Genomic DNA, 13,787 nt, shown 5'->3' on the forward strand with positions numbered 1-13,787 from the left:
CTGTATTTATTTTACGCACTTTAAATATCGGGACACATATACAAGGTTTTGACATATCATATCGACACATCTATATATATTATTTGGAATAACCATAGACACTCTATATGCAGTAATGCTAGAGTTAGCTATACAGGGTTGAGGTTGATTCTACAATAATATATACTTTGAGTTGTGATCGAGTCTGAGACATGTATACAAATTGGTCACGATACATATTAATTAATTCGAATATTATATGTCAACCTATATATGAATTGTTGAACTACTAATTGTGGACTGCTAAGTGTGGACTAATAACATTGGACAATTAAAATGAATTAAAATATTGATTATAACATATGAAACTAAACATTTCTTCAAGTTTGCCACTTTATTTCATCTTAAACCTCATTTGTATCTTGACGATTACAATCTGCGTTCAAACCTTTCATGATTCTTGAAAACACCTCAATCGAAATGATGAACCAACCGCACTTCATCTACGGAAGAAAAGATTGATGCATATAGTTATGCACCTGAAAAACACTTGGAACCTGAATGAATGTTTAACACGTATCCGTGCTAGCTCCTTTGGCGTTGTTATTACTGAAAATAACTTTACAATCTCTCTCCAAATTAGCCAGTTTTATCACAGCTTCAGCAAATCAACTTCGACTTTCATTCGAATAAACCTTATTATAACCTTGATTTATAAGTTTGCCTTTCGTCATCGTTACCGGGAAACCATTTATATTCCGCCACATTAGCAGTAAACTTACCAGCAACTCCATTACTCATTGCTTAAGTCTCCCCGAAGAACCATTATATTTGTTCATTTAAACCCTATCATATATTCATCCGCATCTTGTAACGAGAATGACCATACCAATTACCCGGAATTAGCAATCAGTATTTTGAATCTCGCAACAGTTCTACATCAACAGTTATATATGTACATATAACATCTATATCCTAGACTTACGTACTTCAATCGTGAACTTCTGAAAAGCACCCGGTCTACGAATCAATACTCTGAATGTTGAAAAGCTGAATGAAGCAGCAGAAACGGTAGACAATCATAAACGACCTTAATCGTCGAAAGTATGATGATAAAGAATGGAGTGTTGGAAACGCTCAATAGAAAATTTAGTACCAAAAAGCGGATTATGCGAAATTATGAAGGAGACTGTGGACAAATCACAAGGACTAAACTTGTACATAAAGAATCCCAATGATTCTGATTCTGATGAAATCGTTAGCGAATACCTTGCTTCTTAATCGCTCTAAATCATCGTGAATGAATTTCTTCATCACAATTTGATTCTAAAATTCTAAGATATCATCGTATCTTTCATTATAAATATCCTCGATATTCCTGGAGATATTTTCATAACTATTCTTATCTGAAATCATTTATCTCTTCGCGATATCAGTGTTACAACAGAAATGAAACTGTTTTAGTTTCTAAATTCTGAAAAATTCGAACTTAAAATATGAATGTTATTGAAGTAGTGTTGGGAACTGAAGCATGAGTTAGTACTCCCTCCGTTCCATATTTATTGTCACCAGACAAAAAATACACGGTTTAATAAAATGCAATCATTACTCTTTACTTTTTGTTCAAATGATATCTTTACCCTCTAAACTTCCAACAATATCTTTGAATTTTTTTTATTGTGTAAAAAACATCCTACTAGATCCGTCAATGACATGTGTACTTTTCAAAAGGTAAATTTCCACCTCACTTCTAGAAGTTACTTTTCCAGCAAAATAAATGAAGTGTTTATTTTTTGTGATAATTTACAACTTTTAAGTTACTTCTACATCAATTTTTTGGAGGTAAATTTTCCCACCAAAATCTTTACATGATTGATCGTACCAGACACAGTGTCTTTTGGTAATCCTTTTAATTGGAGGGAAATTTCCCACCACTTTTCACCTCTTTAATTTTCCCATCTTAAACATGAATAAATTAAGACCATGAGTCCATTTCTTTCATCATCTTTTACCAACTTCCATTTCTTTACTGTTACGTTACCAACTTTCAATTAAATACACCAACATGAGTCTTATCTTAAGTTCCCACAAAAACAAAAACACCACAAATGCTCAACGTGAAGCTATCATACAATGTTTATTGCAACAAACTTCACATGGAGATTTAAAAAGAGGTTCAATAAGTGATGTAGCAATTCAATTTGGTGTATCTAAAAGGACCATGAGTCGCATTTGGCATAAAGCTAAATTTCAACTCGAGCATGGATTAACGGTTGATTTGTCTCCAAAAATGTGTTGGGTCGTTGGACGCAAGAGGGTACAAATCGATATGAATAAAGTTTTAGAAATTCCGCTAAGCCGTCGTACCACTATACGATCTCTTGCTAAATCTATAGGTCTTTCGAAAACAACAATGCATTGTCGAATCAAGAAAGGTGAACTACAACCTCACACAAATGTAATCAAACCAGTTCTCACACACGTGAATAAAAATTAGAGTATTGTTTATCTATGGTAACTCCTTCTTTGTCAAGTTCAAGTCACGTATTTCGTGATATGTTTAATGTTGTACACATTGATGAGAAATGGTTTTACTTGTCAAGATCGTCAAAGCGTTATTATCTTGTTCCCGGCGAGAATGAGCCGTTAAGAGCATGTAAAAGTAAAAAATTCATCACTAAAGTGATCTTTCTAGCCGCCGTTGCACGACCAAGATACGATACATCGGGTAATGAAGTTTTCTCAGGAAAGATTGGCATATTCCCGCTTACCCCGTTAGAACCCGCTAAGCGTTCAAGCAAGAACCGAGTTGCAGGAACAATGGAAACAAAGCCGATATTATCGGTGACTAAAGACGTTACTCGAGCATGGTTGATAGAGAAGGTTCTACCGGCGATTCGAGCTAAATGGCCACAAGGTCATTCGGGTCCAATATTCATTCAACAAGATAATGCAAAGCCTCATATTAGTGTAAACGATAGTGAGTTTCTTGAAGCATCATCTCAAGAGGGATTTGATATCCGACTTCGTTTCCAACCACCAAATAGTCCCGATTTAAATGTGTTGGACCTTGTATTTTTTTGAGCAATTCAATCACTTCAAGAACAAGAGTCTTTGGGTTCAATTGATGAGTTGGTTTCGACGGTTCAAACTTCTTTTGATAGAATGAACTCGCGTGAGCTAAACAATGTTTTTATAACTCTTCAAACATGTATGAAGGAAATATTGAAAGTTCGCGGTGGCAACGAGTATCGTATACCACATATTGGTAAGGGTAGATTAGAAAGAGAAGGTAACTTGCCACCGCAAATTGAGTGTGATCAAAACCTCATAGATGAGGTTGTTTCATATTTGGCTCATTAAAAAGAAATGGAAGAAGTTATACATGTGTGAAGTAGTCAAATTTTTGAAAAATGTTAAGCATTTGTCCACGAGATGTTCTTTGTTCATTTTGGTTACAGTGTATTTGTATTTTGGGCGAACTGTTGCTCTTTGAATCTAGTTATATGTTGAATGTAGATGCATTTTGTCACTGTAATATTTTAAATGTAGTTATATGCATGTGTCTGCTAATATTGGTAACAGTGAGTATATGTTGACTATTGACAATTATGTTGAGGGTATAATAGGAAATGTAGCTAATATTTTTATCTAAATATGGAAGTGGGCAATTAATTCGGGACAGCCCAAAATGGTATACTAGACAATAATATAGGGACGGAGGGAGTATAATATAATGACACTTGATCAACGTGATTATATTACAGTAAGTCATGCTGAGTTTCTAAATGAAACGTGATGATTCACAGATCATAACGTCATCATGTGCCATGTTACACGACTCTTGTATTCTACTTAACCTCTAAACATATCAAGAAAATATTTTTCTTGATGATTCGGTCTTTTTCGAGGTATTCTGGTAATTTGACAAATCAAGATCGTGCCATTACAAGTTCCTTCTTAGAACATTAACTATGTTCATTCCGAATTTCATATCTACAAATTCTAGACCATTATTCACTTGACTTAAAGTCGAGAAGAGAAAACAAAAGTATGAAACTACGAAATAAAAGGGAAGATATAAAAACCCAACAACAACCTAGAAACTACAAACCGTGTATATCAATATTTATCGCAACATAAAGACATGGGAGAATTAAAAATACTATAACCCCAAGGGCGAAGTAGAAATAAACAGATTCCTCCGGTGGAAGTTGGAATAGGAGAATGATTGTTGCGATAGTCAGGATAAGGACAATGATCAGAACTGGATTAAGCATTTTCATAATCTTTTGGATGTATTAACTAAGAAAGAAAATATAGGGATGGTGAAACTAATGGAACGGAAGAGTTTAATTTATAAAGAAAAAATCAGACGTAACAATCGAGACAGATAACCGCATTTAATTAAAGAGATCCAAATTCCCTTAAATTCCGAAGAATCCGATCTTATAGATTTCGAAGATTTTCTTTAATCCCTTGAATTCCGAAATTTAACCAAGACAACGTCAAAAGTTAAGACGCACCTTATTTTCTAAAATTCAACCGTGACTACGTCAAAAGTCAAGACGAATCGTTATTTTACTCAGTTCACTCTTTTGTGATAGCTTCACCCATACTCTTCAAGTAATCGAATTGTTTTATTCATTTATCAATGATGATAAAATTCTATTTATCAACTCATATTCGTCATGAAAACATTTTTATTGTTAACCATGACCATCCCAATTAAATTTCGGGACGAAATTTCTTTAACGGGTAGGTACTGTGACGATCCGAAAATTTCAGACCAAATTTAAACTTAATCTGTAAATGATTCTGACACGATAAGCAAAGTTTATTAAACCAAGTCTCAAAATGTTTGAACTATTTTTCATGAATGCATTTGACCTTGACGATTCCCGACGATTCACGAACAACTATTTGTAAATAGATATGTGTGTATATATATAAATAATAATTGGAAGTATAATTTGAAATATTAAATGTTGTTGTTATGAGATATGATATTATAATAATTATTATTTAAAAATATATCTATATATAAATAAAGTATATTAAAAATAAATATTAAATGATTTTAATACTCGTTTGATGTTTCGATTGATATTAAACAAGTTAAATTCAAACTGATGTAATTTTAAAATAAACGGTGATACGAAAATGAGTTCTATAAATTTTAGACTTATTAAAAATGTATTTAGGAACTATTTGTTAAGTTTTAACACTTTTTATATTTTACCCAGAATTGAGAGGGACAGTTGATGTAATTTTTATTTAACAAATTAAGAATCGAATTTTATACCATAATGACCAAAATAAATAAATATAGTTAATTTAAAAATATTGGATTTTTCTGAATACTTTTATCCACCACTGATTAACAACGGAGCATGATGCCCTCTCCGTGAAAACTGTCAGCAACTTAATTAAGATTCATATCTTCATTACACGTTTCTATTTATATTATAATATTAAATTTAAAGTTATAGTAAATTGATCCGTCATAACTTGAATTATGAAAGAGATTTACTATTTGCTTTATTAAATTCATATTACTATATATCTATATTTATGCTTATACATATGTGATATGAACATCACACATACACCTATCACCTAAACCTTTGATCACCGCCGGAGAACGACTAGACCACCAGTAACCACGACACCATAACCGGCCATCCTCACCAACACAACAAACACCTCTACCATCATACAACTGCCACTACTACCAAAGAAAACCACTCTCTTCACCATGAAACCGATATTACTCGAACACCGGCCATTTAAAACCGCCATCACCAGACCTACAACCTTCGTCTTGCTACTGCAGCCCATCGTGAAAACAATCACCATCTATCACCGTAAGTCATCTCCTTCTCTCTCATATCTCTCTCTTAAATGAAACAACCACCAAAACCAACACCCATTATATTTTTTTCTTTCTTCTCTCTTTTCGCTGTTACTTTTGAGCAGTCACCAATACAACCGTAAAACACAACCCTTTTATTTCTTTTTTGTCTCGATCAGGAAGCATTTTTCCTGTTACTGATATCCCTTGCTTCTAATACTAAATATAAATGGCGATAAAGTAATTAGAAATAATGAATTTCGGTGGATTCATGAGTTGTAAAAGTGTTGAGGCATGCACTTCTCTTTTTGGGTCGACAAAAAAAATAAAATAAAATACCCCACTTGTTTCATTAGTAGAAAAATCTCAATAGAGAAACCCACTTGCATATTATTAGATATTACGGTATTGTGCATATTATTTCTTTTCCTTACTTGCCGTCAATTCTAAAAACCAAATCCCCACATGTCATGGTTCACTAAAGGGTTTTGATTAATTACTAGTTGGGCCGTATGGTTAATTGGGCCGAGGTTCAATCTAATTAATGGACCATGTTGATTGGGTAGATGAACCGAGAACTATGAATAATGTTGATATAGGCGTGTAACAGAAATAAAACTATGATGATGATGATGATGATAATCGAAGATGGTAATATGATGATGATGATTATGATACAAACGAAGACGATACAATCATATTGATGATGTATGATGATGGTTGATGAAATTGTGATCGTGATAATATAGTTGATGATGAAGATGAATAAAAATTCTGATGATGAATGAGGAATGAGATTCGTGATTATAAAATGATCATGATAATGGTACAAGATGATTATTATGTTCATTTGATGATGACCCGTTAATAAGGTATTATGATGATAATGGATAACGTACGAATGTGATGATATAGATATAGAAAGATGATGATATATGGTGAGACCGTGATTTAAGGTGATACGATAATAATTATGTATAAGGTGATGAGATGTCAAAATGGGTTTTGTTTTTATGAAGATGAAGATGAAAAATTTAAACAGAACTATACCGGGTTATATTTTTATAGGTTGGTTAATATTACAGAAAAAAATGAGGTAGAGTAGATGGTTTGATGTTGTTTGGTGTAACCGAGAGGTCTCGGGTTCGAGCCTGGGCTCGGGCATTATTTTTTTTTGAAAAAGAAGAAGAAGGATACAGAAGTAAAGGTTAAAAACAATTTAAGTATGGATGTTATCGGGTTAGCGGGACGTCGCGGGTTCAAACCCGGACTTGGGCATTTTTTAGGACTACTTCTTTGAGGTAATTTACTTATTACTTATTATTATTATTATTATTATTATTATTATTATTATTATTATTATTATTATTATTATTATTATTATTATTATTATTATTATTATTAGCATTAACATTAAAAATTAACATTATAATTAAAATTATTACTATAATTAGAATTATTATTATTTTTATCATTATCAATATTATTATTATAAGAATTAACATCTTACTTATCATTACAATTATTATTATTAGAATTATTATTCTTATTATTATTATCATTATTATTATTATTATTACTACTTTTACCATTAGGATTATTATTACACCTAAACTAGTATCATAATTATCATTAGCAGAAAAATTATTAGTTTTATAGTTATTATAATTATCAGTATTATTATTATCAAATATTATTTTTAAGTATTATTATCACTATTATTGTTTTATTGTAAAAATATTACAACTTTTAATTTAGTATTATTATTATTATTATTTCTACCAAACAAATGTTAAGTTATATGTATTATATTTATTATATATATCAATTATCAATAAATTAGTTAATTAAAGTAATTTAATAAGTATTTGATATATTAATATTAAGAACTTACTTAAGTTAAAAATAGATATTAATTATTTATTAACAAGATAGAAAATGAAAATATAAAATATATTACTAATATTAATATATAAACTTATTTGATTACGATTATATGTGTTTGATAATGCTCTAAATGAACATATATTTAGGCACAATATTCTTCCAATATGTAAAGCTTTTAGTTGCAATTGTTCTATTTTTATGTAATATTCGTTTAAATAAATAAGTGCGAAGACAAAAGAAGAAAATGATAATTTAAAGACGCAAATGACCAAAAAGCTCAAATGTACAAGATATAACTCAAGTGGTTCAATTTATTGATGAGAAACGTCCAAAAATGATAAGAGTACAAGCCGCAAAACGCAAAGTACAAGATATTAAATAGTACGCAAGGACGTTCGAAAATCCAGAACCGGGACATGAACCAACTTTCAACGCGCGACGCAACGGAGCTAAAATGACAAGTCAACTATGCACATGAATATAATATAATATATAAATAATTCTTAAAATTATATATATATTATATTATATAATAAAACGTCGGTAAACTAGAAAACAAAGTGATGGAGCTGGATCCAGCTGGCCATGCGATCGCATGTCCAGGAAGACCATTATTCATGCGATCGCATGAAGCCAGAAACCTGGCCAGGTCCTATAAATTCAGCATTTTTCGACGAGTAAAACACATCTTTTTCTCTTCCTTTCTCTGTAAGAAATATATATATATATATATATATATATATATATATATATATATATATATATATATATATATATATATATATATATATATATATATATAATTTAAAGTTTAATTTAAGTTTAATAATAATTGGATTATTGTAAGAAATGTTTTAAAGTTATGTAAGTCTGAACTCTGTCCGTGTAACGCTACACAATTAATCACCACTGTAAGCTATGTTCTTCCTTTTTAAATTAATGTCTCGTAACTAAGTTATTACTATGCTTATTTGAGCCAAAGTAATCATGATCTTGGACTAAAATATTAAGATGGGGTTATTGAATTTTGTACCATAATTAAGGTTTGGACAAAAGGCCGACACTTGTGAACATTGGACTATGGACTATTAATAGATGGGGGGTATTTTCTAATAACGAATGACAACTCGTTGGAATCTGTCGAACCTATCTTCAAATTAGTTAATCTAATAATTATGAAATGATTATGAATATCCTATTTAGTGACGTTTATACGACATCGTTTACAATCATTTAATTAATTATTTGGGTTGGGTAATTGATTATTCATTCTGATCAAGTGGGTAAATTAATATTCATATCTCATTAAAACACGGGTGAATTACATACAAGGATAATTGGTGTAAGTGTTAACAAAGTAATAAAACCTTGGATTACACGCAGTCGATAACCTGGTGTAATCATTAAACAAAGTATTAAAACCTTGTTACAGTTCGAATCCCTAATTAGTTGGAATATTTGACTTCGGGAATAAGGTTAATTTGACGAGCATTTTATAATTATGACTGATGGACTATTATGGACAAAAACCAGATAGGTATCAAATAAACCAGAACAAAGGACAAATAACCCGGGTAACAATTAATTAAAATCAAAACGTCAAACATCATGATTACTGAAGTTTAAATAAGCATAATACTTTTATTTTATATTTCATCGTACCTTTATTTACTGTCATTTTAATTACTGCAATTTACTTTATCGCAATTTAATTTCTGTCATTTATATTATCGTCATTTATCTTTACGCTTAAAATATAAAATCGACAAACCGGTCATTAAACGGTAAAAACCCCCTTTTATAATAATATTACTATATATAATTATATATATATTTTATATAAATATAGTTGTTAAAAATATGGCGTTAAACTCAGCTAGCTCCCTGTGGAATGAACCGGACTTACTAAAAATTACACTACTCTACGATTAGGTACACTACCTATAAGTGTTGTAGCAAGGTTTAGGTATATCCCATTCAATAAATAAATAAATAAAACTTGTGTAAATTGTATCGTATTTTGTAATAAAAATAATAGTATTTTGTACACCACCGCTAGCACATTAGCGCCGCTGCCGGGGACACGAGCGAAACGCTATAAAAAATATATTAAGTTTTTATTCCATTTTTGTAAAAAATTATATAAATTTAAAAATATAAAAACATAAAAAAATATATATATATTTATTTCTATATTTTTAAGTATTTAAATTAAAAAGTTTATATTTTTATTTTTCTTGTATTAAAAATTAAGATTAATAAGTAATTTTTTTTTAGTTTTTATTACATATTATATTTTTTTTATAAATTAAAAACAAAAATTTAAAAATCAGAAAAAAAAATTTAATAAAATAGAAATTGGGCCAAGTGCTGTAGCGGCCCAAACATTCAGCCTGTATTCGAAGCCATGCGATCGCATAAGCACAAGGCAGCAAACCCATGCGACCGCATGGGTTGACTGGACAGGTCTGAACCTTAAATGCATTTATTACGGAGTATGTTAAATATTATTATTAATATATAAATTAATTAGGGTTTCAATTAATTATAATTATTATTATTTAACCTAATTAAGTTTTTATATAAATCTAGTTTAATATTAATTATAATATTAATTTTTAATATTATTATTAAATATATAGATTAATATTTTTATATAATAATAATATTTTTATATAAAATTTTATTTTTTTCATTTTAGTTTATATCTTTTTATTATTTAGTTCATTGTTTTTAATCGTATCGTTCGTAATTAGTTTTAAGACTAGTATTTTGCCGTAGTAACTTTATATTTCTAGATTTTTAGGCTTTGCCGTAAAATCCCTTAAGTGCTTTTTCTATAGACTAAGATTTAGGTGCTTTAGAATTTTGCGACGCCATTATAAAATTTTAGTGCCTATTAAGTTATTGCCGTTTTGGATATAGACTTTTTTAAGCTTTAATTCCTTTAGACGCAAGTTTTAATATTTAGACTTTAGACTTTTAAGTCTCGATGCTCTACTTTCTTTTTATTATTTTTTGACTTTTTATTTTTCGACGTTTTTCGACTCGCTCTTTTTCTTTCTTATTTCTCGATACTCTAGTTTTTAGGACATAGAATTTTCTATTTCTTCTTTAAAATTTCAAAACGAAAAATTATTTTAAGCGGTTAAATTGATAGACATCCAAAATTTTCTGGTTCGTAGTAATAGTTGGATTTGTTAGTGGCGAGTTGTGGGCTTTCGATTTAAAGGGTCCTGGCTACCTGCTGCATCTATTGGCTATTCGAAGCGTGGGCAAAAACAGGAAAGTCTATTAATTTGATAACTTATATAATTTTTATCTTTTATAACTAATAGGATATTCAGTGAATGCATCGAGCAAAACGTTCACCATCTTTCATACGTTCACCACCTGTAACTCGATCAAGACATCTAGCCAATATTATCGCCGTTGATTTTTCTTTAGAATCGTCATCTAGTCGACCAAGTATTCCAATTCAAATTTCCGATAATCCATTTTTTGAACCCGACCTCACAATTGAGAATCCGGAGAATATTCAAGGACAATTCAGAGATCCTGAACCACTAATCATTCCTCCGGAATCACAAATTACTCATCCAGAGATTGTTGAGGAACAAACCGTTAAATCAGAATCTTCTAGTGATTCGTATTCAACAAATTCAATTATGAAAGTAACAGAACCTCTAAGTATGGAAGACCGAATGAGAGCCACACGCACAGGCCAAGGTCACGCCATTATTAAGCCAGATATTAATGCACCAGATTATGAAATCAAGGGACAAATCCTACACATGGTAACTAATCAAAGCCAATATAGTGGTACGCTAAAAGAAGATCCAAACGAATATCTTCGTACCTTAAATAGGATCTGTACTCTATTTAAAATCAGACAAGTTGAGGATGAACAGATCTATCTCATGTTATTTCCCTGGACTTTAAAGGGAGAAGCCAAAGATTGGTTAGAATCGTTACCTGAAGGGGCGATTGATACATGGGATGTTTTAGTTGAAAAATTTCTTAAACAATTCTTTTCGGCATCTAAAGCCGTGAGACTTCAAGGAGAAATTGTTACGTTCACGCAGAAGCCAAATGAAACTCTATATGAGGCGTGGACAAGATTTGGAAAGTTGTTAAGAGGATGTCCGCAACATGGTTTAGACACTTATCAAATAGTACAAATATTCTATCAAGGATGCGACATCACTACACGAAAAGACATTGACATAGCAGCTGGTGGTTCCATTATGAAGAAAACCGCAACCGAAGCTTACAAAATTATTGATAACACAGTCTCCCACTCACATGAGTGGCACCAGGAAAAAGATATTTTTCGTTCATCTAAAGTGGCTAGAGCTGATTCTAGCCATGAATTTAATTCCGTTTTCGCAAAAATAGATGCTTTCGAGAGATGAATGGAAAAGATGAATAAAGATATTCACGCAATACGAATCAGTTGTGAGCAATACGATGGACCACACTTAACGAAAGATTGTCACATCGAGCAAACGATGGAACAACATGAGAATGTTTCCTACATGAACCAAAGGCCGGGAAATAATTATCAAAATAATTATCAACCGCCAAGGCCAAACTTTAATCGAAATCAAAATATTCTTTACAATCCAAATGGACCAAACAATAACTCGTACAACCAACAAGGTCCGAATAACCAACCAACTCAAAACAACACTTTCAATCAACAAAGACGTAGCTTGTATAAACGACCACAACAAACCGAAGAGAAAAAGCCAAATCTGGAAGAAATGATGGCAAAGCTAATGGAATCTCAAACACAATTTATTACATCTCAAACCCAAACGAATGAGAGGTTTGATCAGTCATTAAGAACTCAACAAGCTTCCATTTTGAATCTAGAAAAACATATAGGTACTCTTGCTAGCATGATAAGTGAGAGGGAATAAGGAAAGCTACCGAGTAATACTGAAGTAAATCCTCGGAATGAGAATGTTAAAATGTGTCAACAAATTCTGAAAAACCAACACCAGAAGATGGGAAGGTTTTAGATGTGAGTAACAATGAAGAAGTTACAACACCACCACCACCACCCGAGTATGTAAAGCCAGCGGTGGCACCATACAGACCACCCATCCCGTTTCCAAGAAAAGGAGTTGAGTATGAGCAAGTAATAGGTAATAAAGTTTGTGATACCTCTGGAAAAAAGAAGAAGAATAGGAAAGTGCAAGAAACAAAAATCGTAAAAATAAACCCGGTGAAGACAGTTCCACCAAAACCTCCACCCAGGTTGGGTGATCCAAGTGAATTTATTGTTCCTTGTCTACTTAGTGATTGTGTCATGTATGATGCACTAGAAGATTTAGGTGCGAGTGTGAGTGTTATGCCTCTTTCATTATATAAGAGATTAGGAGTGAAATGTCCCGTTCTTATTGATTAAAAACGTTCCATATTAATTGATTTCGTTGCGAGGTTTTGACCTCTATATGAGACGTTTTTCAAAGACTGCATTCATTTTAAAACAAACCATAACCTTTATTTCATCAATAAAGGTTTAAAAAGCTTTACGTAGATTATCAAATAATGATAATCTAAAATATCCTGTTTACACACGACCATTACATAATGGTTTAAAATACAAATATGTTACAATAAAATAAGTTTCTTGAATGCAGTTTTTACACAATATCATACAAGCATGGACTCCAAATCTCGTCCTTATTTAAGTATGCGACAGCGGAAGCTCTTAATAATCACCTGAGAATAAACATGCTTAAAACGTCAACAAAAATGTTGGTGAGTTATAGGTTTAACCTATATATATCAAATCATAATAATAGACCACAAGATTTCATATTTCAATACACATCCCATACATAGAGATAAAAATCATTCATATGGTGAACACCTGGTAACCGACATTAACAAGATGCATATATAAGAATATCCCCATCATTCCGGGACACCCTTCGGATATGATATAATTTTCGAAGTACTAAAGCATCCGGTACTTTGGATGGGGCTTGTTGGGCCCGATAGATCTATCTTTAGGATTCGCGTCAATTAGGGTGTCTGTTCCCTAATTCTTAGA

At 31.3% G+C, this 13,787-nt stretch overlaps 1 protein-coding gene across 1 annotated transcript; it reads left to right on the forward strand.

The window, feature by feature from the left end:
* The first annotated feature begins 2,490 nt into the window (after positions 1-2,490).
* On the forward strand, positions 2,491-3,617 carry LOC139841521 (uncharacterized). Its single transcript, XM_071831734.1, has 4 exons — positions 2,491-3,051; positions 3,199-3,318; positions 3,499-3,513; positions 3,609-3,617. The coding sequence occupies exons 1-4, from the start codon at positions 2,491-2,493 to the stop codon at positions 3,615-3,617; spliced, it is 705 nt and encodes a 234-aa protein (XP_071687835.1).
* The last annotated feature ends 10,170 nt before the right edge of the window (positions 3,618-13,787 follow it).

Source organism: Rutidosis leptorrhynchoides, chromosome 4 (assembly GCF_046630445.1).
Source record: "Rutidosis leptorrhynchoides isolate AG116_Rl617_1_P2 chromosome 4, CSIRO_AGI_Rlap_v1, whole genome shotgun sequence".
Lineage (NCBI taxonomy): Eukaryota > Viridiplantae > Streptophyta > Magnoliopsida > Asterales > Asteraceae > Rutidosis > Rutidosis leptorrhynchoides.